Genomic DNA, 26,966 nt, shown 5'->3' with positions numbered 1-26,966 from the left:
TAGATAGTGAGGTGTAGATAGAAAGGTATAGATAGAGAGTGGTATAGATAGAGATATAGCTATACTGTACATACCAGACATTCCCCCCGGGTGCAGACACTGAAAGGGTCTGTGTAGCTGCACCGCGTCCCATCATGCATCACCTGGTTCATGACCACCACCTCACCGGTCTCTTTGGACTGACAGCTCAACTCACACTTGTGAGCCTCTACACAGGTGAAGATCAATCAATCAATCAAATCTATTTTAAAAAGCCCTTATTACATCAGCAGTTGTCACAAAGTGCTTTTCAGATACCCAGTCTAAGAAACCAGAGAGGAAGCAATGCAGAAGTAGAAGCACAGTGGCTAGTAAAACTCCCTAGATGATACCCAGTCTAAGATACCAGAGAGGAAGCAACGCAGAGGCACAGTGGCTAGTAAAACTCCCTAGAGGATACCCAGTCTAAGATACCAGAGAGGAAGCAATGCAGAGGAAGAGGCACAGTGGCTAGTAAAACTCCCTAGATGATACCCAGTCTAAGATACCAGAGAGAAAGCAATGCAGAGGCACAGTGGCTAGTAAAACTCCCTAGAGGATACCCAGTCTAAGATACCAGAGAGGAAGCAACGCAGAGGCAGAGGCACAGTGGCTAGTAAAACTCCCTAGATGATACCCAGTCTAAGATACCAGAGAGAAAGCAATGCAGAGGCAGAAACACAGTGGCTAGTAAAACTCCCTAGAGGATACCCAGCCTAAGATACCAGAGAGAAAGCAATGCAGAAGCACAGTGGCTAGTAAAACTCCCTAGATGATACCCAGTCTAAGATACCAGAGAGGAAGCAATGCAGAAGCACAGTGGCTAGTAAAACTCCCTAGAGGATACCCAGTCTAAGATACCAGAGAGGAAGCAATGCAGAAGCACAGTGGCTAGTAAAACTCCCTAGAGGATACCCAGTCTAAGATACCAGAGGGGAAGCAATGCAGAAGTAGAAGCACAGTGGCTAGTAAAACTCCCTAGATGATACCCAGTCTAAGATACCAGAGAGAAAGCAATGCAGAGGCAGAAACACAGTGGCTAGTAAAACTCCCTAGATGATACCCAGTCTAAGATACCAGAGAGGAAGCAATGCAGAAGCACAGTGGCTAGTAAAACTCCCTAGAGGATACCCAGTCTAAGATACCAGAGAGGAAGCAACAGCACAGTGGCTAGTAAAACTCCCTAGAGGATACCCAGTCTAAGATACCAGAGAGGAAGCAACGCAGAAGCACTGTGGCTAGTAAAACTCCCTAGAGGATACACAGTCTAAGATACCAGAGAGAAAGCAACAGCACAGTGGATAGTAAAACTCCCTAGAGGATACCCAGCCTAAGATACCAGAGAGAAAGCAATGCAGAGGCACAGTGGCTAGTAAAACTCCCTAGAGGATACCCAGTCTAAGATACCAGAGAGAAAGCAATGCAGAAGCACAGTGGCTAGTAAAACTCCCTAGAGGATACCCAGTCTAAGATACCAGAGAGAAAGCAACAGCACAGTGGCTAGTAAAACTCCCTAGAGGATACCCAGTCTAAGATACCAGAGAGGAAGCAATGTAGAGGCAGAAACACAGTGGCTAGTAAAACTCCCTAGAGGATACCCAGTCTAAGATACCAGAGAGAAAGCAATGCAGAGGCACAGTGGCTAGTAAAACTCCCTAGAGGATACCCAGTCTAAGATACCAGAGAGAAAGCAATGCAGAAGCACAGTGGCTAGTAAAACTCCCTAGAGGATACCCAGTCTAAGATACCAGAGAGAAAGCAACAGCACAGTGGCTAGTAAAACTCCCTAGAGGATACCCAGTCTAAGATACCAGAGAGGAAGCAATGTAGAGGCAGAAACACAGTGGCTAGTAAAACTCCCTAGAGGATACCCAGTCTAAGATACCAGAGAGAAAGCAATGTAGAGGCAGAAGCACAGTGGCTAGTAAAACTCCCTAGAGGATACCCAGTCTAAGATACCAGAGAGAAAGCAATGCAGAGGCAGAAACACAGTGGCTAGTAAAACTCCCTAGAGGATACCCAGTCTAAGATACCAGAGAGGAAGCAATGCAGAAACACAGTGGCTAGTAAAACTCCCTAGATGATACCCAGTCTAAGATACCAGAGAGAAAGCAATGCAGAAGCACAGTGGCTAGTAAAACTCCCTAGAGGATACCCAGTCTAAGATACCAGAGAGAAAGCAACGCAGAGGCACAGTGGCTAGTAAAACTCCCTAGAGGATACCCAGTCTAAGATACCAGAGAGGAAGCAACGCAGAGGCAGAAGCACAGTGGCTAGTAAAACTCCCTAGAGGATACCCAGTCTAAGATACCAGAGAGGAAGCAATGCAGAAACACAGTGGCTAGTAAAACTCCCTAGAGGATACCCAGTCTAAGATACCAGAGGGGAAGCAACGCAGAGGCACAGTGGCTAGTAAAACTCCCTAGAGGATACCCAGTCTAAGATACCAGAGAGAAAGCAATGCAGAGGCACAGTGGCTAGTAAAACTCCCTAGAGGATACCCAGTCTAAGATACCAGAGAGGAAGCAATGCAGAAACACAGTGGCTAGTAAAACTCCCTAGAGGATACCCAGTCTAAGATACCAGAGAGGAAGCAATGCAGAAACACAGTGGCTAGTAAAACTCCCTAGAGGATACCCAGTCTAAGATACCAGAGAGGAAGCAATGCAGAGGCAGAAGCACTGTGGCTAGTAAAACTCCCTAGAGGATACCCAGTCTAAGATACCAGAGAGAAAGCAATGCAGAGGCAGAAGCACTGTGGCTAGTAAAACTCCCTAGAGGATACCCAGTCTAAGATACCAGAGAGAAAGCAATGCAGAGGCAGAAGCACTGTGGCTAGTAAAACTCCCTAGAGGATACCCAGTCTAAGATACCAGAGGGGAAGCAACGCAGAGGCACAGTGGCTAGTAAAACTCCCTAGAGGATACCCAGTCTAAGATACCAGAGAGAAAGCAATGCAGAGGCACAGTGGCTAGTAAAACTCCCTAGAGGATACCCAGTCTAAGATACCAGAGAGGAAGCAATGCAGAAACACAGTGGCTAGTAAAACTCCCTAGAGGATACCCAGTCTAAGATACCAGAGAGGAAGCAATGCAGAAACACAGTGGCTAGTAAAACTCCCTAGAGGATACCCAGTCTAAGATACCAGAGGGGAAGCAACGCAGAGGCAGAAGCACAGTGGATAGTAAAACTCCCTAGAGGATACCCAGTCTAAGATACCAGAGAGAAAGCAATGCAGAGGCAGAAGCACTGTGGCTAGTAAAACTCCCTAGAGGATACCCAGTCTAAGATACCAGAGAGAAAGCAATGCAGAGGCAGAAGCACTGTGGCTAGTAAAACTCCCTAGAGGATACCCAGTCTAAGAAACCAGAGAGGAAGCAATGCAGAAGTAGAAGCACAGTGGCTAGTAAAACTCCCTAGAGAAAGAAAACAAAATGAACACATACTTTAGTCCTGACTGAGGGAAGATAAACTAAATAAATAACAGAGAAAGTTTTCATTGTATCTCTGCTGCTTTCTTTCACCTCAGGAACACAAGGCCAGAGATGATAGAGATCCTATGCTCAGTTCACATGTGGGCGTCTGAAATGGTTACACTGATGTGTGTGATGTAGATGTTCCTGTATGTTATTGACACCACAAATGTGCTATTGTTCTTTCAGGAAGTTGTATTTAATGTCCAGATACTGTCGACTTCTGTCAGTGTCTGTCTCACCAGCAGTAGTCTGACTTTAGACATTAATGAGGAAAACACTGAGTCACACACTCTACATGACCAAAAGTATGTGGACACCTGCTTGTCAAACATCTCATTCTAAAATCATGGACATTAATATGGAGTTGGTCCCCCCCTTGCTGCTATAACAGCCTCCACTCTTCTGGGAAGGCTTTCCACTAGATGTTGGAACATTGCTGCTATAACAGCCTCCACTCTTCTGGGAAGGCTTTCCACTAGATGTTGGAACATTGCTGCTATAACAGCCTCCACTCTTCTGGGAAGGCTTTCCACTAGATGTTGGAACATTGCTGCGGGGACTTGCTTCCATTCAGCCACAAGAGCATTAGTGAGGTCGGGCACTGATGTTGGGCGATTAGTCCTGGCTCGCAGTCGGCGTTCCAATTCATCTCAAAGGTGTTCAATGGGGTTGAGGTCAGGGCTTTGTGCAGGCCAGTCAAGTTCCTCCACACCGATCTCGACAAACCATTTCTGTATGGATCTCGCTTTGTGCACAGGGGCATTGACATGCTGAAACAGGAAGGGCCTTCCCCAAACTGTTGCCACAAAGTTGGAAGCACAGAATCGTCTAGAATGTCATTGTATGCTGTAGCGTTAAGATTTCCCTTCACTGGAACTAAGGGGCCTAGCCCGAACCATGAAAAACAGCCCCAGACCATTTTTCCTCCTCCACCAAACTTTACCGTTGGGACTATGCATTCGGGCAGGTAGCGTTCTCCTGTCATCCGCCAAACCCAGATTCTTCCGTAAGACTGCCAGATGGTGACGCGAGATTCATCACTCCAGAGAACATGTTTCCAGTGGCGGCGAGCTTTACACCACTCCAGCCGACACTTGGCATTGCGCATGGTGATCTTAGGCTTGTGAGCGGCTGCTCGGCCGTGGAAACCCATTCCATGAAGCTCCCGATTAAAATTTGTTGTGCTGACGTTACTTCCAGAGGCAGTTTGGAGCTCGGTAGTGAGTGTTGCAACTGAGGACAGATGATTTTACGCTCTACCTGCTTCAACACTCGCCGGTCTCGTTCTGTGAACTTGTGTGGCCTACCACTTCGCAGCTGAGCCGTTGTTGCTCCTAGGCATTTCCACTTCACAATAACAGCACTTACAGTTAACCGGGGCAGCTCTAGCAGGACAGAAATTTAACAAACTGACTTGTCAGAAAGGTGGCATCCTATGACGGTAGGATGAGCACTTCAGTAAGGCCATTTACCGCCAATGTTTGTCTATGGAGATTGCATGGCTATGTCGTCGATTTTCTACCCCTGTGTGTGGCTGAAATAGCCAAATCCACATATTTGAAGGGGTGTCCACATACTTTTGCATATATAGTGTATATATATGAGTGTCTCCCTCCCATCCATCTTCATTTTATCTCATTGTTACAGCCATATTGTTCTTACTGTGCGTGCCGTGCAGCGGCTCTCTGCATTCTGCACATCTCATTGTTACAGCCATATTGTTTGTGTTAAAGAAAAACATATTGTAAATGTATAAAACGTATTTGGTTGATTTAGTATTGCTTATGTAAGATATATAATTAATATAGAAATGATTATTATTGTATGGAAACTGTGTTATTATGGTAAATATGTATTAGAATCCTTTTATTGCTAATTGGACACCTATTGGACATTATGGTTTCACCTTTTAGAACGGCAGGGCTTAATATATCAAGCCAATACTTTACAATGTGGTAATATCCAAAATGGCACCCTAATCCCTAAACAGTGCACTACTCTTAACCAGAGTCCTGGTCACAAGTAGTGCACCATCTATGGAATAGAGTTCGATCTGTGATGCAGACATTGACATTCTGAGTTTCTTTACTGTAAGTTTAACATGACTCACTACAACCCATTTGACCTTTGACCTTGGTCTAAAGTAGCGCACTAAAGGCCTAGTGTTCCATTTGGGAAGCAGGCCGTGTCCTACCATCTGGGTGTTCGTAAGGTAGCCAGGTGTGCTTGGTGTTCTTGTGGTATTTGTTGCTCCTCTGGACACACTGTTGAGCGCGGAAGTCTTCGTAGGGTCCGGCACACTCCTCCATGTTACACATCTGGTAATCAAAGGTGGACCCGGGGCAATCCCGACCGCCGTACGCAGGCCTGGAGACAGGGGGCGACAACACAGAAACAATAAACAAACAACCCAAGTAATTAACACCTATTGTGTATCCCAAATAGCACCCTATTCCCTATGGACCCAGGTCAAAAGTAGTGCAGTGATGGGCCTGTCGCCCAGGTTCAGTGATTAGATCCATTTAACTGTAATGTGGATCATGGTAGAACTGGGCCTGTCGTCCAGGTTCAGTGATTAGTTCCATTTAACTGTAATGTGGATCATGGTAGAACTGGGCCTGTCGTCCAGGTTCAGTGATTAGATCCATTTAACTGTAATGTGGATCATGGTAGAACTGGGCCTGTCGTCCAGGTTCAGTGATTAGTTCCATTTAACTGTAATGTGGATCATGGTAGAACTGGGCCTGTCGTCCAGGTTCAGTGATTAGTTCCATTTAACTGTAATGTGGATCATGGTAGAACTGGGCCTGTCGTCCAGGTTCAGTGATTAGTTCCATTTAACTGTAATGTGGATCATGGTAGAACTGGGCCTGTCGTCCAGGTTCAGTGATTAGTTCCATTTAACTGTAATGTGGATCATGGTAGAACTGGGCCTGTCGTCCAGGTTCAGTGATTAGTTCCATTTAACTAGATCTGAGTAAGGAGTCTCTAGTGAGGGTAGTACACAGGGTTAATTATTATACGACACGTACGCACATACAGTACACGCATAAAGTCACGCACGCACGGAAACATGCACACACACACACACACACACACACACACACACACACACACACACACACACACACACACACACACACACACACACACACACACACACAAATATCTAAGGAAAGTTCAGCATAAAGAAAAACATGATCCCCTTTGACTTTCCTTCAGACATCCTCTGACACGTCTCCGACTAAAGACACAAAGTATCTGTGAACTACATGTCACATTATGTGTATGAATCATATAGCCTGTATATGGAAGTCCTAACAGGATGTAGGTAGAAGTCCTAACAGGATGTAGGTAGAAGTCCTAACAGGATGTAGGTAGAAGTCCTAACAGGATGTATATAGAAGTCCTAACAGGATGTAGGTAGAAGTCCTAACAGGATGTGGGTAGAAGTCCTAACATGATGTAGGTAGAAGTCCTAACAGGATGTATATAGAAGTCCTAACAGGATGTAGGTAGAAGTCCTAACAGGATGTAGGTAGAAGTCCTAACAGGATGAAGGTAGAAGTCCTAACATGATGTAGGTAGAAGTCCTAACAGGATGTAGGTAGAAGTCCTAACAGGATGTAGGTAGAAGTCCTAACAGGATGTATATAGAAGTCCTAACAGGATGTAGGTAGAAGTCCTAACAGGATGAAGGTAGAAGTCCTAACATGATGTAGGTAGAAGTCCTAACAGGATGTAGGTAGAAGTCCTAACATGATGTAGGTAGAAGTCCTAACAGGATGTAGGTAGAAGTCCTAACATGATGTAGGTAGAAGTCCTAACAGGATGTATATAGAAGTCCTAACAGGATGTAGGTAGAAGTCCTAACAGGATGTAGGTAGAAGTCCTAACAGGATGAAGGTAGAAGTCCTAACATGATGTAGGTAGAAGTCCTAACAGGATGTAGGTAGAAGTCCTAACAGGATGTAGGTAGAAGTCCTAACAGGATGTATATAAAAGTCCTAACAGGATGTAGGTAGAAGTCCTAACAGGATGTATATAGAAGTCCTAACAGGATGTAGGTAGAAGTCCTAACAGGATGTAGGTAGAAGTCCTAACAGGATGTAGAGGATAACGTCAGTGAGGAGACCTAAGAACCCACCCCAGAGCCAGATTTATACATCTCTATCCACACTACCCACAATGCCCACCACCTGTTCCCCTGTGACAGACACTCACACAGGGTTGTTACAAGTTCTGCTCCGGGAGCGTACTCCACCTCCACAGGTTCTGGAGCAGGACCCAAACTTAGTCCAGGACCCCCAGTTACCGTCATGGCCCTGAGGCTGGCTAGAGGAGCGCCAGATACAGTGGCCCTTGAAGCACCACTAAACAAACAGACAGGACACAGGAGAGTCAACAGGGCATACAGAGATACAGTACATAGAATATCTGTCCATTCATCGGCCCTATTACCATTCAAACCATGGCTAGATTGGAGCCCTGACCATGTCAATGGTATATAAGAACTCTTAGACCGATGACGGCTAAATGAACATGGATAGATTGGAGCCCTGACCATGTCAATGGTATATAAGAACTCTTAGACCGATGACGGCTAAATGAACATGGCTAGATTGGAGCCCTGACCATGTCAATGGTATATAAGAACTCTTAGAGCGATGACGGCCAAAGGAACATGGCTAGACTGGAGCCCTGAACATGTCCTGGGTCAGAGTTCACAACAACTGTTATGCTTCGAACAATCCTGGCTAAAGGAACAGGGATAGAACATGAGAACGAACACTATTCGTCCATGGAGTATGAATAGCTGATTAAATGCTCTTTTAATGCTATTTAAATGTATGGGTAAGGCGCCACCTGTGTTACACATCCATTGCAGATTGACATCAGTATATGTGGGACATAGATCAAATATATGCACCTACCAAATATTATTATTATAACATTCAAACGGGCCGATTTGTTCTTTGTAATATTAATTTAGTAAAACTTCTTCAAGTAATTGTGTAGTTTTTGGAGAAGTGTTCCTAAAGATGAAGTATAGCAGTGTATATTATTAGCTCGATCTATTGTCATCAGAAATCCATGGTTTCTTTTTGAACCATTTCCCACCTTCGACGGTGCACACTCTGTCCCATCCACCGGCGGACCCTTCTTGGTCTTACAAAAGTACTGGTTGTCAGGGTGACTACACCACAGCTGCTTGCAGGGATCGTATGTCCGGAACTATAGGAGAAGAAAGAGAAAGAGAAAGAGAAAGAGAAAGAGAAAGAGAAAGAGAAAGAGAGAGAGAGAGAGAGAGAGAGAGAGAGAGAGAGAGAGAGAGAGAGAGAGAGAGAGAGAGAGAGAGAGAGAGAGGAGAGGAGAGGAGAGGAGAGGAGAGGAGAGGAGAGGAGAGGAGAGAGACAGAGACAGAGACAGAGACAGAGACAGAGACAGAGAAAGTTAAGAAATAGGAGGTCAGAAAGAAGAGGAGAGAGTAGGGAAGAGGAGGTCAGAGAGAAGAGGAGAGAAGAGGAAAGAGGAGGTCAGAGAGAAGAGGAAAGAGTAGGGAAGAGGAGGTCAGAGAGTAGAGGAGAGAGTAGGGAAGAGGAGGTCAGAGAGAAGAGGAGAGAGTAGGTCAGAGAGAAGAGGAGAGAGTAGGGAAGAGGAGGTCAGAGAGTAGAGGAGAGAGTAGGTCAGAGAGAAGAGGAGAGAGTAGGGAAGAGGAGGTCAGAGAGAAGAGGAGAGAGTAGGTCAGAGAGAAGAGGAGAGATTAGGGAAGAGGAGGTCAGAGAGAAGAGGAAAGAGGAGGTCAGAGAGAAGAGGAAAGAGGAGGTCAGAGAGAAGAGGAGAGAGTAGGGAAGAGGAGGTCAGAGAGTAGAGGAGAGAGTAGGTCAGAGAGTAGAGGAGAGAGTAGGGAAGAGGAGGTCAGAGAGTAGAGGAGAGAGTAGGTCAGAGAGAAGAGGAGAGAGTAGGGAAGAGGAGGTCAGAGAGTAGAGGAGAGAGTAGGTCAGAGAGAAGAGGAGAGAGTAGGGAAGAGGAGGTCAGAGAGTAGAGGAGAGAGTAGGTCAGAGAGAAGAGGAGAGAGTAGGGAAGAGGAGGTCAGAGAGAAGAGGAGAGAGTAGGTCAGAGAGAAGAGGAGAGAGTAGGGAAGAGGAGGTCAGAGAGAAGAGGAGAGAGTAGGTCAGAGAGAAGAGGAGAGATTAGGGAAGAGGAGGTCAGAGAGAAGAGGAAAGAGGAGGTCAGAGAGAAGAGGAAAGAGGAGGTCAGAGAGAAGAGGAAAGAGGAGGGAAGAGGAGGTCAGAGAGTAGAGGAGAGAGTAGGGAAGAGGAGGTCAGAGAGAAGGGGAGAGAGTAGGGAAGAGGGGGTCAGAGAGAAGAGGAAAGAGGAGGGAAGAGGAGGTCAGAGAGAAGAGGAGAGAGTAGGGAAGGGGAGGTCAGAGAGAAAAGGAGAGAGTAGGGAAGAGGAGGTCAGAGAGAAGGGGAGAGAGTAGGGAAGAGGAGGTCAGAGAGAAGGGAGGAGAGAACGGAAGAGGTGGTCAGAGAGAGAGATGATAGGTAGTTAGTGCATTTCCGTGGCCAGTCTACGGGTCACCTAGTCTCTTCCTAGAAGTCATGGCCCCTCTGCAATCTCACACAGGGAAAGTAGAGCCCAGCAAATAGCTTCCCACTCTATCTAATCCTATGGACCAGGGTGTTAGTAAGGAGAATGCAGGACCCTGCTCCATCTAAGACTAACCTTTGTAATATTTGAATCCCATCCTCAGAAGGTCAAAGGCCTGAGTGGTACTGAGTGCCCTATGCAGTCCTGAATCTGCGTCCCAAATGGCAAGCTATTCCCGATGGGCCCTGGTAAAAAGCAGTGCACTATATATGGAATAGGGTGCCATTTAGGACACACATTGACAGGCTGCCCCGTCACCAACGGTCACAGTTCTAGCTAGCTGGTGGAGTGGACTCACAGCGGTGCACATCTTGTAGCCCACTCCGAAATCAAAACGACACTGCTCGTCCATGGAGTAGTTAATCCCAGGTAGCTCAGGAAGCTTGGGCCACTTGTGCTCAAAAGGGTTGTCCAGGAGACAGTCATAAGAGCTGGAGGGTTGAAACACATCAGAACAGAGACAGTCATAAGAGATGGAGGGGGATAAAACACATCAGAACAGAGACAGTCATAAGAGATGGAGGGTTGAAACACATCAGAACAGAGACAGTCATAAGAGCTGGAGGGTTGAAACACATCAGAACAGAGACAGTCATAAGAGATGGAGGGGGATAAAACACATCAGAACAGAGACAGTCATAAGAGCTGGAGGGATAAAACACATCAGAACAGAGACAGTCATAAGAGCTGGAGGAGGATAAAACACATCAGAACAGAGACAGTCATAAGAGATGGAGGGTTGAAACACATCAGAACAGAGACAGTCATAAGAGACGGAGGGATAAAACACATCAGAACAGAGACAGTCATAAGAGATGGAGGGTTGAAACACATCAGAACAGAGACAGTCATAAGAGATGGAGGGTTGAAACACATCAGAACAGAGACAGTCATAAGAGCTGGAGGGTTGATACACATCAGAACAGAGACAGTCATAAGAGACGGAGGGATAAAACACATCAGAACAGAGACAGTCATAAGAGATGGAGGGTTGAAACACATAAGAACAGAGACAGTCATAAGAGCTGGAGGGTTGAAACACATCAGAACAGAGACAGTCATAAGAGCTGGAGGGTTGAAACACATCAGAACAGAGACAGTCATAAGAGCTGGAGGGTTGAAACACATCAGAACAGAGACAGTCATAAGAGATGGAGGGTTGAAACACATAAGAACAGAGACAGTCATAAGAGCTGGAGGGTTGAAACACATCAGAACAGAGACAGTCATAAGAGCTGGAGGGGGATAAAACACATCAGAACAGAGACAGTCATAAGAGATGGAGGGATGAAACACATCAGAACAGAGACAGTCATAAGAGACGGAGGGATAAAACACATCAGAACAGAGACAGTCATAAGAGCTGGAGGAGGATAAAACACATCAGAACAGAGACAGTCATAAGAGATGGAGGGTTGAAACACATCAGAACAGAGACAGTCATAAGAGACGGAGGGGGATAAAACACATCAGAACAGAGACAGTCATAAGAGCTGGAGGGATAAAACACATCAGAACAGAGACAGTCATAAGAGATGGAGGAGGATAAAACACATCAGAACAGAGACAGTCATAAGAGACGGAGGGTTGAAACACATCAGAACAGAGACAGTCATAAGAGCTGGAGGGTTGAAACACATCAGAACAGAGACAGTCATAAGAGCTGGAGGGTTGAAACACATCAGAACAGAGACAGTCATAAGAGCTTGAGGGTTGAAACACATCAGAACAGAGACAGTCATAAGAGCTGGAGGGTTGAAACACATCAGAACAGAGACAGTCATAAGAGATGGAGGGTTGAAACACATAAGAACAGAGACAGTCATAAGAGCTGGAGGGTTGAAACACATCAGAACAGAGACAGTCATAAGAGCTGGAGGGTTGAAACACATCAGAACAGAGACAGTCATAAGAGATGGAGGGTTGAAACACATCAGAACAGAGACAGTCATAAGAGATGGAGGGGGATAAAACACATCAGAACAGAGACAGTCATAAGAGATGGAGGGTTGAAACACATCAGAACAGAGACAGTCATAAGAGCTGGAGGGTTGAAACACATCAGAACAGAGACAGTCATAAGAGACGGAGGGATAAAACACATCGGAACAGAGACAGTCATAAGAGCTGATCAAATTGATCAGAAATACAGTGTAGACATTGTTAATATTGTAAATTACTATTGTAACTGGAAACGGGCTGATTTTTAATGGAATATCTACATAGGTGTATAGAGGCCCATTATCAGCAACCATCACTCCTGTGTTCCAATGGCACTTTATGTTAGCTAATCCAAATTTATCATTTTAAAAGGCTAATTGATCATTAGAAAACCCTTTTCGAAATTATGTTAGCACAGCTGAAAACTGTTGTGCTAATTAAATAAGCAATAAAACTGGCCTTTAGACTAGTTGACTATCTGGAGCATCAGCATTTGTGGGTTCGATTACAGGGTCAAAATGGCCAGAAACAAATAACTTTCTTCTGAAACTCGTCAGTATATTCTTGTTCTGAGAAATTAAGGCAATTCCAAGCAAGAAATTGCCAAGAAACTGAAGATCTGGTACAATGCTGTGTACTACTCCCTTCACAGAACAGCGCAAACCGGCTCTAACCAGAATAGAAAGAGGAGTGGGAGGCCCCAGTGCACAACTAAGCAAGAGGACAAGTACATTAGAGTGTCTAGTTTGACAAACAGACGCCTCACAAGTCCTCAACTGGCAGCTTCATTAAATAGTACCCGCAAAACACCAAGTCTCAACGTCAACACTGAAGAGGCGACTCCGGGATGCTGGCCTTCTAGGCAGAACACCAGTCTCAACGTCAACAGTGAAGAGGTGACTCCGGGATGCTGGCCTTCTAGGCAGAACACCAGTCTCAACGTCAACAGTGAAGAGGTGACTCCGGGATGCTGGCCTTCTAGGCAGAACACCAGTCTCAACGTCAACAGTGAAGAGGTGACTCCGGGATGCTGGCCTTCTAGGCAGAACACCAGTCTCAACGTCAACAGTGAAGAGGTGACTCCGGGATGCTGGCCTTCTAGGCAGAACACCAGTCTCAACGTCAACACTGAAGAGGTGACTCCGGGATGCTGGCCTTCTAGGCAGAACACCAGTCTCAACGTCAACACTGAAGAGGTGACTCCGGGATGCTGGCCTTCTAGGCAGAACACCAGTCTCAACGTCAACAGTGAAGAGGTGACTCCGGGATGCTGGCCTTCTAGGCAGAACACCAGTCTCAACGTCAACAGTGAAGAGGTGACTCCGGGATGCTGGCCTAGGCAGAACACCAGTCTCAACGTCAACAGTGAAGAGGTGACTCCGGGATGCTGGCCTTCTAGGCAGAACGCCAGTCTCAACGTCAACACTGAAGAGGCGACTCCGGGATGCTGGCCTTCTAGGCAGAACACCAGTCTCAACGTCAACAGTGAAGAGGTGACTCCGGGATGCTGGCCTTCTAGGCAGAACACCAGTCTCAACGTCAACACTGAAGAGGTGACTCCGGGATGCTGGCCTTCTAGCCAGAGTTGCAAAGAAAACGCCATATCTCAACCTGGCCAATAAAAAGAAAAGATTAAGAAGGGCAAAAGAACACAGACACTGGACAGAGCAACTCTGCCTAGAAGGCCAGCATCCCGGAGTCGCCTCTTCACTGTTGACGTGATATAGGTCAGTGATACATGTCTCTGATAGGTCAGTGATATAGGTCAGTGATACATGTCTCTGATAGGTCAGTGATACAGGTCAGTGATATAGGTCAGTGATATAGGTCAGTGATACAGGTCAGTGATACAGGTCAGTTATATAGGTCAGTGATATAGGTCAGTGATACATGTCTCTGATAGGTCAGTGATATAGGTCAGTGATACATGTCTCTGATAGGTCAGTGATACAGGTCAGTGATACATGTCTCTGATAGGTCAGTGATACAGGTCAGTGATACATGTCTCTGATAGGTCAGTGATACAGGTCAGTGATATAGGTCAGTGATATAGGTCAGTGATATAGGTCAGTGATATAGGTCAGTGATACATGTCTCTGATAGGTCAGTGATATAGGTCAGCGATACAGGTCAGTGATATAGGTCAGTGATATAGGTCAGTGATATAGGTCAGTGATATAGGTCAGTGATATAGGTCAGTGATATAGGTCAGTGATACATGTCTCTGATAGGTCAGTGATATAGGTCAGTGATACAGGTCAGTGATATAGGTCAGTGATACATGTCTCTGATAGGTCAGTGATATAGGTCAGTGATGTCAGTGTTATGTCAGTGATCAGGATTTGTGGAAAGGCTGTGAATTCTGGGAAGGTTGTCAGAAGGTTGTCAGAAGGTTGTCAGTGGTATGGTGAAGGCTGCACCTACTGGATGTATCGGTTCAGTTCCTGTTTACTGCAGCGTGACCAGTGGTAGCGATGGAAGGCTGCTTGGACCAGCGGTGCCATGATACTCCCCATGCTGGTCTCGTCAGAACAACGATTCCCCTGTCCGTCATGTTCCATACCTAACCTGTTGAAATGGTACCTGAGTTATTGATGAGCAAAACACAGTATTACGCTCAAACACAAAGTCTGCGTCTCAAATGGGACTCTATTCCTTATATAGGGCACTACTGTTGACTCTCTATTCCCTATGTAGGGCACTACTGTTGACTCTCTATTCCCTACATAGGGCACTACTGTTGAATCTCTATTCCCTATATAGGGCACTACTGTTGACTCTCTATTCCCTATATAGGGCACTACTGTTGACTCTCTATTCCCTATGTAGGGCACTACTGTTGACTCTCTATTCCCTATATAGGGCACTACTGTTGAATCTCTATTCCCTATATAGGGCACTACTGTTGACTCTCTATTTCCTATATAGGGCACTACTGTTCACTCTAAATTCCCTGTATAGGGCACTACTGTTGACTCTCTATTCCCTATGTAGGGCACTACTGTTGACTCTCTATTCCCTATATAGGGCACTACTGTTGACTCTCTATTCCCTATATAGGGCACTACTGTTGACTCTCTATTCCCTATATAGGGCACTACTGTTGACTCTATTCCCTATATAGGGCACTGCTGGTGACTCTCTATGCCCTATATAGGGCACTACTGTTGACTCTCTATTCCCTAGGTAGGGCACTACTGTTGACTCTCTATTCCCTATATAGGGCACTACTGTTGAATCTCTATTCCCTATATAGGGCACTACTGTTGACTCTCTATTCCCTATATAGGGCACTACTGTTCACTCTAAATTCCCTATATAGGGCACTACTGTTGACTCTCTATTCCCTATGTAGGGCACTACTGTTGACTCTCTATTCCCTATATAGGGCACTACTGTTGACTCTCTATTCCCTATATAGGGCACTACTGTTGACTCTCTATTCCCTATATAGGGCACTACTGTTGACTCTCTATTCCCTATATAGGGCACTGCTGTTGACTCTCTATGCCCTATATAGGGCACTACTGTTGACTAGGGCTCATAGGCCTCAGATCAAAAGTAATGCACTATATAGGGAATACGGTGCGGTTTAGTACGTAGACAAATTCTCTGTGCTTAGGAACACTTACGATACTTCTTATAATGATGTAATGGTCCTGGCTAGACTAAGGAGAGCAGCAGCTCTTATGTAATGGTCCTGGCTAGACTAAGTAGAGCAGCAGCTCTAATGTAATGGTCCTGGCTAGACTAAGTAGAGCAGCAGCTCTAATGTAATGGTCCTGGCTAGACTAAGTAGAGCAGCAGCTCTAATGTAATGGTACTGGCTAGACTAAGTAGAGCAGCAGCTCTTATGTAATGGTCCTGGCTAGACTAAGTAGAGCAGCAGCTCTAATGTAACGGTCCTGACTAGACTAAGTAGAGCAGCAGCTCTAATGTAATGGTCCTGGCTAGACTAAGTAGAGCAGCAGCGCTTATGTAATGGTCCTGGCTAGACTAAGTAGAGCAGCAGCTCTTATGTAATGGTCCTGGCTAGACTAAGTAGAGCAGCAGCTCTTATGTAATGGTCCTGGCTAGACTAAGTAGAGCAGCAGCTCTTATGTAATGGTCCTGGCTAGACTACGTAGAGCAGCAGCTCTAATGTAATGATCCTGGCTAGACTAAGTAGAGCAGCAGCTCTACTGTAATGGTCCTGGCTAGACTAAGTAGAGCAGCAGCTCTTATGTAATGGTCCTGGCTAGACTAAGTAGAGCAGCAGCTCTAATGTAATGGTCCTGGCTAGACTAAGTAGAGCAGCAGCTCTAATGTAATGGTCCTGGCAAGACTAAGTAGAGCAGCAGCTCTAATGTAACGGTCCTGGCTAGACTAAGTAGAGCAGCAGCTCTAATATAATGGTCCTGGCTAGACTAAGTAGAGCAGCAGCTCTTATGTAATGGTCCTGGCTAGACTAAGTAGAGCATCAGCTCTAATGTAACGGTCCTGGCTAGACTAAGTAGAGCAGCAGCTCTAATGTAATGGTCCTGGCTAGACTAAGTAGAGCAGCAGCTCTTATGTAATGGTCCTGGCTAGACTACGTAGAGCAGCAGCTCTAATGTAATGATCCTGGCTAGACTAAGTAGAGCAGCAGCTCTACTGTAATGGTCCTGGCTAGACTAAGTAGAGCAGCAGCTCTTATGTAATGGTCCTGGCTAGACTAAGTAGAGCAGCAGCTCTAATGTAATGGTCCTGGCTAGACTAAGTAGAGCAGCAGCTCTAATGTAATGGTCCTGGCAAGACTAAGTAGAGCAGCAGCTCTAATGTAACGGTCCTGGCTAGACTAAGTAGAGCAGCAGCTCTAATGTAATGGTACTGGCTAGACTAAGTAGAGCAGCAGCTCTTATGTAATGGTCCTGGCTAGACTAAGTAGAGCAGCAGCTCTAATGTAACGGTCCTGGCTAGACTAAGTAGAGCAGCAGCTCTAATGTAATGGTCCTGGCTAGACTAAGTAGAGCAGCAGCTCTTATGTAATGGTCCTGGCTAGACTAAGTAGAGCAGCAGCTCTAATGTAATGGTCCTGGCTAGACTAAGTAGAGCAGCAGCTCTTATGTAATGGTCCTGGCTAGACTAAGTAGAGCAGCAGCTCTTATGTAATGGTCCTGGCTAGACTAAGTAGAGCAGCAGCTCTAATGTAATGGTCCTGGCTAGACTAAGTAGAGCAGCAGCTCTTATGTAATGGTCCTGGCTAGACTAAGTAGAGCAGCAGCTCTTATGTAATGGTCCTGGCTAGACTAAGTAGAGCAGCAGCTCTAATGTAATGGTCCTGGCTAGACTAAGTAGAGCAGCAGCTCTAATGTAATGGTCCTGGCTAGACTAAGTAGAGCAGCAGCTCTAATGTAATGGTCCTGGCTAGACTGAGTAGAGCAGCAGCTCTAATGTAATGGTCCTGGCTAGACTAAGTAGAGCAGCAGCTCTAATGTAATGGTCCTGGCTAGACTGAGTAGAGCAGCAGCTCTAATGTAATGGTCCTGGCTAGACTAAGTAGAGCAGCAGCTCTAATGTAATGGTCCTGGCTAACAGTAAGGTGGATTTACAGTCAAAACTAACAGTACGGTGGATTTACAGTCAAAACTAACAGTAAAGTGGATTTCCTGTCAAAACAGTAAAGTGGATTTACAGTCAATGTGTAATCCAGTCAATGTGTAATTCAGTCAATGTGTAATCCAGTCAATGTGTAATCCATCAATGTGTAATCCATCAATGTGTAATCCAGTCAATGTGTAATTCAGTCAATGTATAATCCAGTCAATGTGTAATCAAGTCAATGTGTAATTCAGTCAATGTGTAATTCAGTCAATGTGTAATCCAGTCAATGTGTAATCCAGTCAATGTATAATCCAGTCAATGTGTAATCCAGTCAATGTGTAATCCATCAATGTGTAATCCATCAATGTGTAATCCAGTCAATGTGTAATTCAGTCAATGTGTAATCCAGTCAATGTGTAATCCATCAATGTGTAATCCATCAATGTGTAATCCAGTCAATGTGTAATTCAGTCAATGTGTAGTCCAGTCAATGTGTAATTCAGTCAATGTGTAATCCAAGCAATGTATAATTCAGTCAATGTGTAATCCAGTCAATGTGTAATCCAGTCAATGTGTAATCCAGTCAATGTGTAATTCAGTCAATGTGTAATTCAGTCAATGTGTAATCCAGTCAATGTGTAATCCAGTCAATGTGTAATCCAGTCAATGTGTAATTCAGTCAATGTGTAATTCAGTCAATGTGTAATCCAGTCAATGTGTAATTCAGTCAATGTATAATCCAGTCAATGTATAATCCAGTCAATGTGTAATCCAGTCAATGTGTAATCCAGTCAATGTGTAATCCAGTCAATGTGTAATTCAGTCAATGTATAATCCAGTCAATGTGTAATCCAGTCAATGTGTAATCCAGTCAATGTGTAATCCAGTCAATGTGTAATCCAGTCAATGTGTAATTCAGTCAATGTATAATCCAGTCAATGTGTAATCCAGTCAATGTGTAATTGGAAAAGCAGTCACACATAGTTGCTGCAGGTTAATTATTCGATGATAAACTTGATATAAAATAACTGCAATTACAATTTACTTCCTGAATTGACCGATTTGTAATGGAATAGACCCCCATCTGGAGTGTGTCTAAATTCTGTGTTTACCAGCTGTGTCCATGTCTCTGTTCCCAAAGGCAGCCTACTTCCTCTGCAGTGCAGAGAAACCCCCACACACAGCTCTTTGCTTGTATCCCTTTAGTTTCTTCAAGCTATGGGGCTCATAGGTCCCGTAGGCCTCTGGTCAACAGTAGTGAACAACAGGGAGGAGGGTGCCACTTGGGACGCAGCCTGTGTGCTGCGATGACTTACACATGTCCGGTCTCGTGCGCCACCACGAAGGCCGAGGAGAATCCGTCCTCGTGGTTCAGAGTGCAGCTCCTCAGAGGATGGCACATGCCTGTCACCGGGGCGTAACCTAGGCAACACAGATCACACACACAGCACTGATAACAAACCCGCTAGGCAGGCATATGCAGAGATGAAGGGTTGTATAGCTGTTACATCACACCTGGGTTCAAATACTACTTGAAATACGACTTACAATTAAAAATAAATATTACTTGAACCCAGGTCTGGTACATATGCCTCTCTAATGCTGTGATCAAACCATGGTTATGATGATGTGGTGGGGTTGGATGAAGGTGAGACTAGGCTGGCCTGCTTTTAGATGTCTGTCTGTGTTTCGGGAGACGTCTTCAATACCAATTTATCTAGTAAATCATACATAAATCATACTTTACTATTTTGGTCAGTGGTCAACTTCCTCTACAGCGAGGCCAATTAAGAACACATTGCTATTTGCAACGACAACCTGTCAAGAGGCATATAAAGTATCTATTGCGTTTTGTAATAGTTTTGTGTACATGTGAAATAGCACGTAGAGTCTCCTGACACTGGTAGGTACTTCTAGTTGTCAGACTTCTCAGAATGCATGCACCTTTTTACAGGTAATAGTTGTGTAAACAAAGCTACTGTGTAAACATTGCCGCTAATACAGGATGTTTGATTGACTTCGACTACAATTGTTTTTTATTTTATATAAGAGAAAATGATAAATTATCCCAACAGAGACAACTACTAATTGGACATAAATCAGAACAACTAAATATGAAAATGAACACAGATTACTGTATATAAAGCATGTCGTCTTCATGTGTGGCTAAATCCCAAAATGGCACGCTGTTCCCTATATAGTACACTACTTTTGACCAGGGACCATAGTGCGCATCATAGGGAATAGTGTGCCATCTGGGACAGATGCACATGAAGAAGACTTGCTTTATAGTCTGTGTTCATTTCCATAGTAGATGTTCTGATTTGTGTCCAATGAGCAGTGTGTTGTTGATAGCAGTAAGTGCGTGTCTCTGTTGTTAGCTGATAAGTGCTGCTGAACAGACGAGTAAAATACCCTTTAAAAATATACTGTGTCAATAATCAGGAAATGCCTAAAGGCAGGAAATTATGCTACGACAAAATTGAAAAACTGTCAAACTTTGAGAAAGGCCTGAAGATTTTGTCTGTGTACTTGCTTGTGTCTAAATTCCTCCTCTATGTGCTAAAATAGACAGTAAGCTTGAAAGGATTTTGTTAAACCCAGCACAGACAGACCAACACAAGCTTGTTAAAACCAAACACAACCGTATAATATAACCCAACAATACAGTAATGACACATATTTAAACACAAAGCACAAAGGACACATGAATACAACTACTATACACTATATATAACTACTATACTATACATAAGTACTATACTATATACTATACATAAGTGCTATACTGTATATTATATATAAAACTACTATACACTATATATAACTACTATAATATATACAAACTACTATACTATATATAACTACTATACTATATACTATATATAACTACTATACTATACTATACAATACATAAGTACTATAATATATACTATACATAAGTGCTATACTGTAAACTATATGTATATATATATATATACACACACAACTACTACACACTATATATAACTACTATACTACATACTAACTACTATACACTATATATAACTACTATACTACATACTAACTACTATACACTATATATAACTACTATACTATATACTAACTACTATACTGCATATGAACTACTGTACACTATATATATATATATATATATATATATATATATATAGATAGATATAAGTACTATACGATATACTAACTACTATAGTACATAATAACTACTATACACTATATATAACTACTATACTATATACTAACTACTATAGTACATACTAACTACTATGCACTATATATAACTACTATACTATATACTAACTACTATAGTACATACTAACTACTATACACTATATATAACTACTATACTATATACTAACTACTAAAGTACATACTAACTACTATACAATATATATAACTACTATATTATATACTAACTACTAAAGTACATACTAACTACTATACACTATATTTAACTACTATATCCTAACTACTATACTACATACTAACTACTATACACTATATATAACTACTATACTATATACTTACTATATATAACTACTATACTCTATATTTAACTACTATACTACATACTAACTACTATATTTACTTACTATATATAACTACTATACTCGATCAAGAGATGTGCAGCGATCCAGATTAGCTAAGTGTTTGTTTGGTTCAAATGCAACATTTTTGGGGGGTTTGTTGTTCAAACAAATGATCATGCTCTCTGACCATGTGAAGACCTTTGGCATGCAGGTAAAAAGAAGAAAATGCAGACACAGACAGATATTGATGATTGGGGCTGCTTCAGTTGGCCATGCCCCAAATGCCAATCTATTCCCTATATAGAGGACTACTTTTTTGACAAGAGCTCTATTGGCCTTGGTCCAAAGTAGTGCACTACATAGTGAATGGGGTACCATTTGGGACACGTGCTCTGTGGTGATTAGCTAGAACCCAGTTGTAATGATGTCACTATAAGCACATTTGAACCAGTTCTGGTTGTAATCTGGTTGTTGTAATGGAGCTATTTCATCTAGCTCTGCCCGGTGGGAAAGAACTACAATGAACATGGCGGCACATGGTGGCATCCAATGGTTATGTAGTTCTATCAAATGATCAGATGGTTACGTTATAATGGTTATGTTATAATGGTTATGTAGTTATACCAAATGGCCAGATGGTTATGTTATAATGGTTATGTAGTTATATTAAATGGTCAAATGGTTATGTAATAGTCGTGTTATATTTATATCCAATAGTTACTCTGTTTATAGGAAGATGACGTTCCCTATGATATGCCACTGACATAAAGGTGTCCTATAATCCCCATGATCACCATCAGAGTTGGGCTCAATTCTATTTCAATCAAGTCTGTCAATTCAGGAAAGAAACTGAAATTGGAATTGACCCCAAACCTGGTTTGAATGACTTAGTTAGAATGGCTTAGTTAGGCTTAGTTGTACTTAGTTAGACTTAGTTATACTTCGTTAGAATGGCTTATTTAGACTGGCTTAGTTAGACTTGGTTGTACTTATTTAGACTGGCTTAGTTGGACTTAGTTAGAATGGTTTAGTTAGACTTAGTTAGACTTAGTTTTACTTAGTTCTACTTAGTTAGAATGGCTTAGTTAGACTTAGTTATACTTAGTTAGAATGGCTTATTTAGAATGGCTTAGTTAGACTTAGTTGTACTTAGTTAGAATGGCTTAGTTAGACTTAGTTGTACTTCGACTTAGTTCTACTTAGTTAGAATGGTTTAGTTAGACATAGTCTACTTAGTTAGACTGGCTTAGTTAGACTTAGTTAGAATGGCTTAGTTAGACTTAGTTGTACTTCGACTTAGTTCTACTTAGTTAGACTGGCTTAGTCTACTTAGTTAGAATGGTTTAGTTAGACATAGTCTACTTAGTTAGACTGGCTTAGTTCTACTTAGTTAGAATGGCTGAGTTAGACTTAGTTAGACTGGCTTAGTTCGACTTAGTTAGAATGGTTTAGTTAGACTTAGTTCTACTTAGAATGACTTAGTTAGAATGGCTTAGTTAGACTTAGACTTAGTTAGACTTAGTTAGAATGGTTTAGTTAGACTTAGTCTACTTAGTTAGACTGGCTTAGTTCTACTTAGTTAGAATGGCTGAGTTAGACTTAGTTAGAATGGCTTAGTTAGACTTAGTTAGACTTAGTTCTACTTAGTTAGAATGGCTTAGTTAGACTTAGTTCTACTTAGTTAGAATGGCTTAGTTAGACTTAGTTAGACTTAGTTCTACTTAGTTAGAATGGCTTAGTTAGACTTAGTTAGACTTAGTTCTACTTAGTTAGAATGGCTTAGTTAGACTTAGTTAGACTTAGTTCTACTTAGTTAGAATGGCTTAGTTAGACTTAGTTCTACTTAGTTAGAATGGCTTAGTTAGACTTAGTTCTACTTAGTTAGAATGGCTTAGTTAGACTTAGTTCTACTTAGTTAGACTTAGTTCTACTTAGTTAGAATGGCTTAGTTAGACTTAGTTCTACTTAGTTAGACTTAGTTCTACTTAGTTAGAATGGCTTAGTTAGACTTAGTTCTACTTAGTTCTACTTAGTTAGAATGGCTGAGTTAGACTTAGTTCTACTTAGTTAGAATGGTGGATGGTGTTTCTTCTTCCATAATAGTTTAGTTGCTCATCACCTATTTAAATGCTGCAAGCAAAATGGCACAACATGAAAGCAATGGAGATGCGCTAGCTAAGCCCTTTATCTGGAGACAGATAAAAGATCTTCAAGAGAATGTAGACTATATACATTCCCATGAAAAAGCCATGGTGAGCTTGGCATGGAAGAGTATGAGAAAAAGTTGCAGTTGGTACAGTAGCTATGGTACAGTAGTTACAGTACATTAGCTATAGTACAGTAGCTATGGTACAGTAATTATAGTGCAGAAGCTATAGTTATTCACTGAACAAAAATGTAAACGCAACATGCAACAATTTCAAAGATTTTACTGGGTTACAGTTCATATGAGGAGATCTGTCATTGGAAATAAATTCATTAGGCCCTAATCTATGGATTTCACATGACTGGGAATACAGATACATCTCCTCCACAAGGAGTTGATCAGGCTGTTGATTGTGGCCTATGGAATGTTGTCCCACTCCTCTTCAATGGCCGTGCGAATTTGCTGGATATTGGCGGGAACTGGAACACGCTGTCATACATGTCGACCCAGAACATCTCAAACATGCTCAGTGGGTGGCATGTTTGGTGAGTATGCAGGCCGTGGAAGAACTGGGACATTTTCAGCTTCCAGGAACTGTTTACAAATCCTTGTGACATGAGGCTGTGCTTTATCATGCTGAAACATGAGGTGATGGTGGCGGATAAATGGCACGACAATGGGCCTCAGGATATCGTCACGTTATCTCTGTGCATTCAAATTGCCATTGATAAAATGCAATTGTGTTCATTGTCCGTAGCTTATGCCTGCCTGCCTATACCATAACCCCATCACCACCGTGGGGCACTCTGTTCACAACGTTGACATCAGCAAACCGCTCGCCCACACGACGCCATACACACTGTCTACCATCTGCCCGGTACAGTTGAAACCGGGATTCATCCATGAAGAGCACACTACTCCAGCGTGCCAGTGGCCATTAAAGGTGAGCATTTGACCACTGCAATCAGGTCAAGACCCTGGTGAGGACAACGAGCACGCAGTTGAGCTTCCCTGAGACGGTTTCTGACAGTTTGTGCAGAAATTATTCCGTCTCAGACCATCCCACAGGTGAAGAAGCCGGATGTGGAGGTCCTGGGGTGGTGTGGTTACACGTGCTCTGCGGTTGTGAGGCCGGTTGGACGTAATTCTCTAAAACAACATTGGAGACGGCTTATGGTAGATAAATTAACATTACATTCTCTGGCAACAGCTCTGGTGGACATTCATGTAGTCAGCATACCTATTGTACGCTCCTACATTTGTGGCATTGTGTTTTAGAGTGGCCTTTTATTGTCCCCCAGCACAAGGTGCACCTGTGTAATGAGCATGTTTTTTTTATCAGCTTCTTGATATGCCACACCTGTCAGGTGGATGAATTATCTTGTCAATTGAGAAATGCTCACTAACAGGGATGTAAACAAATTTGTGCACAAAATTTGTGAGAAATACGTTTTTTTATCGTATGGAAAATTTCTGGGATCTTTTATTTCAGCTCATAAAACATGGGCTCCCAATCACGGCCGGTTGTGATACAGCCTGGATTCGAACCAGGGTGTCTGTAGTGACGCCTTAAGCACTGAGATGCAGTGCCTTAGACCACTGTGCCACTCGGGAGATACAGTATATAGTATCATAAATGACACAGATCCTATAGATAAATCACTCAACATACCTGTCAGTGGTTACTGATACAGTGAGAGGACAATCACATACATTCAACATACCTGTCAGTGGTTACTGATACAGTGAGAGGACAATCACATACATTCAACATACCTGTCAGTGGTTACTGATACAGTGAGAGGACAATCACATACATTCAACATACCTGTCAGTGGTTACTGATACAGTGAGAGGACAATCACATACATTCAACATACCTGTCAGTGGTTACTGATACAGTGAGAGGACAATCACATACATTCAATATACCTGTCAGTGGTTACTGATACAGTGAGAGGACAATCACATACATTCAATAACAAAATCTTCAAATTTTGTTTTATGATTTTCATCCCTCATTAATCTCATCAGAATTACATTGAGATGTTAAGATTTAAGATATTAAAGTTTAAAATACAGCGTTACATAGATTCTGGACCGTTTCCATGTATTTATTTTAGCTGACTCGTTATAAATAGGAGTTTCCTCTAAGGTCTCGTGGGTCTGTATTTGGGTGTAAAATCCTCCAAGTCATCATAAAACTCTGGCAACAGAGTGTGATGTTTACCCCTAAGCCTGGAAGGTTGTTCCCTAGTTGAAGAGGCCAGTCCCAACCCATCCCACGGTGCCTTAGAGATGGGCCTGTTATGGCCATAACATCGCTGGCTGCTACGGTAACGTTTGAAGTGTGAAAAGCAAAAACAGATCGTTTCTGACGGTCTTTTTTAAACATGACATGTGCCTCAAAGTTCAACCAAAGTCAAAAGTCAATATGTGACAGTGAACTTCAAAAGAAGGGAGCAAGAGGTTTGTTTCTCAAAGCCTTGCGTTGCAGTGACCAAGTCTCAAGAAACGGTGTTGTGCTTGTGGTCGTGTTGTGACGCAAAAAACAACTGTACAGATCTTGTTCCAAAATACATACGGTAATGTGGATGTGTACATTTTATAACAAATACTAAGTAATATACCTTCGAGATAATTTTCAAACACTTTAACCTTGAACTTGAAGTGTTCCCTCTAGAGGTTACTCAGAGAGAAAATAGTTGCTGTGGTACTTACATTCTTTGTCTTTAAACGATTTCAAGTCTATGCGTATTAAAGTCAACATGTCTATCTTCATTCACTTGTCTTACAAATAGACAGAGTGGGAGTACTTCGGTACACATTGATTTAAACCGTGATGATGTAAGTAGAGACGATCTTAGATGAGGTGTATTATGTAAAACAACACAGAGAGGACATCTCGTATTTCTGTTTAAATTAGAAGCTACTTACAGACTACCTGGAAACTATAAATACTGGAAAAGGGAAAAATCAAACTATTTCTGAGCATTTTCATGGTTTTTTTCCCTACATGCCAGAAACCATTCTTTTGTAGATCTGATGGTATTTTTGGAAACATAGGTTGGCACCAATGTCCAGTCAGTCAGCAAAGGGTTGGAAAATACTCAGTGATGTACTCAGTGTTATGTGAGGTCACCGCTGGCGGATGTAAACATGCTCAGGACCATGTCAGCATCACCAAATGGCTCCCTGTTTCCTTTATGCACTACTTTTGGCCAGGGCCCATTGGGTTCTGGTCACAATATAGTGCACGATATAGGGAATAGGGTGCCACTTGGGATGGACACCATTTCTGGACCACTGCAGCAGCTGCCTGCTTCCCTGTAAGATCCCAGCATGGTTGGGGTCCAATCCATCACTAATAAAAGAATTCCGGAAGTAAACTGACAATCCAATTCCAATTGAAAAGCAATAAGTGTCACGTCCTGACCTTAGAGATCCTTTTTATGTCTCTATTTTGGTTTGTTCAGGGCGTGAGTTGGGGTGGGAATTCTATGTTTTGTGTTTCTATGATTTTCTATTTCTATGTTTTGGCCGGGTATGGTTCTCAATCAGGGACAGCTGTCTATCGTTGTCTCTGATTGGGAACCATACTTAGGAAGCCTTTTTTCCCAC

The 26,966-nt window shown here is 42.9% G+C and overlaps 1 protein-coding gene across 1 annotated transcript in view; it reads right to left on the bottom strand.

Annotated features, from left to right (window-relative positions):
* LOC129864395 (A disintegrin and metalloproteinase with thrombospondin motifs 3) overlaps positions 1–26,966 on the bottom strand; it is a gene marked incomplete in the record, with an annotated part of 119,451 nt that overhangs the window by 27,997 nt on the left and 64,488 nt on the right. Inside the window, 7 exon segments of the mRNA XM_055936969.1 lie at positions 75–208; positions 5,689–5,861; positions 7,719–7,867; positions 8,616–8,729; positions 10,447–10,579; positions 14,514–14,657; positions 18,968–19,073. Of these exon segments, the coding sequence (XP_055792944.1) occupies positions 75–208; positions 5,689–5,861; positions 7,719–7,867; positions 8,616–8,729; positions 10,447–10,579; positions 14,514–14,657; positions 18,968–19,073 (953 nt within the window).

The sequence above is a fragment of the Salvelinus fontinalis genome, chromosome 1 (genome assembly GCF_029448725.1).
Source record: "Salvelinus fontinalis isolate EN_2023a chromosome 1, ASM2944872v1, whole genome shotgun sequence".
Lineage (NCBI taxonomy): Eukaryota > Metazoa > Chordata > Actinopteri > Salmoniformes > Salmonidae > Salvelinus > Salvelinus fontinalis.
Note: the sequence above shows the minus strand (reverse complement) of the source record. Positions and strands in the feature narration are given on the sequence as shown.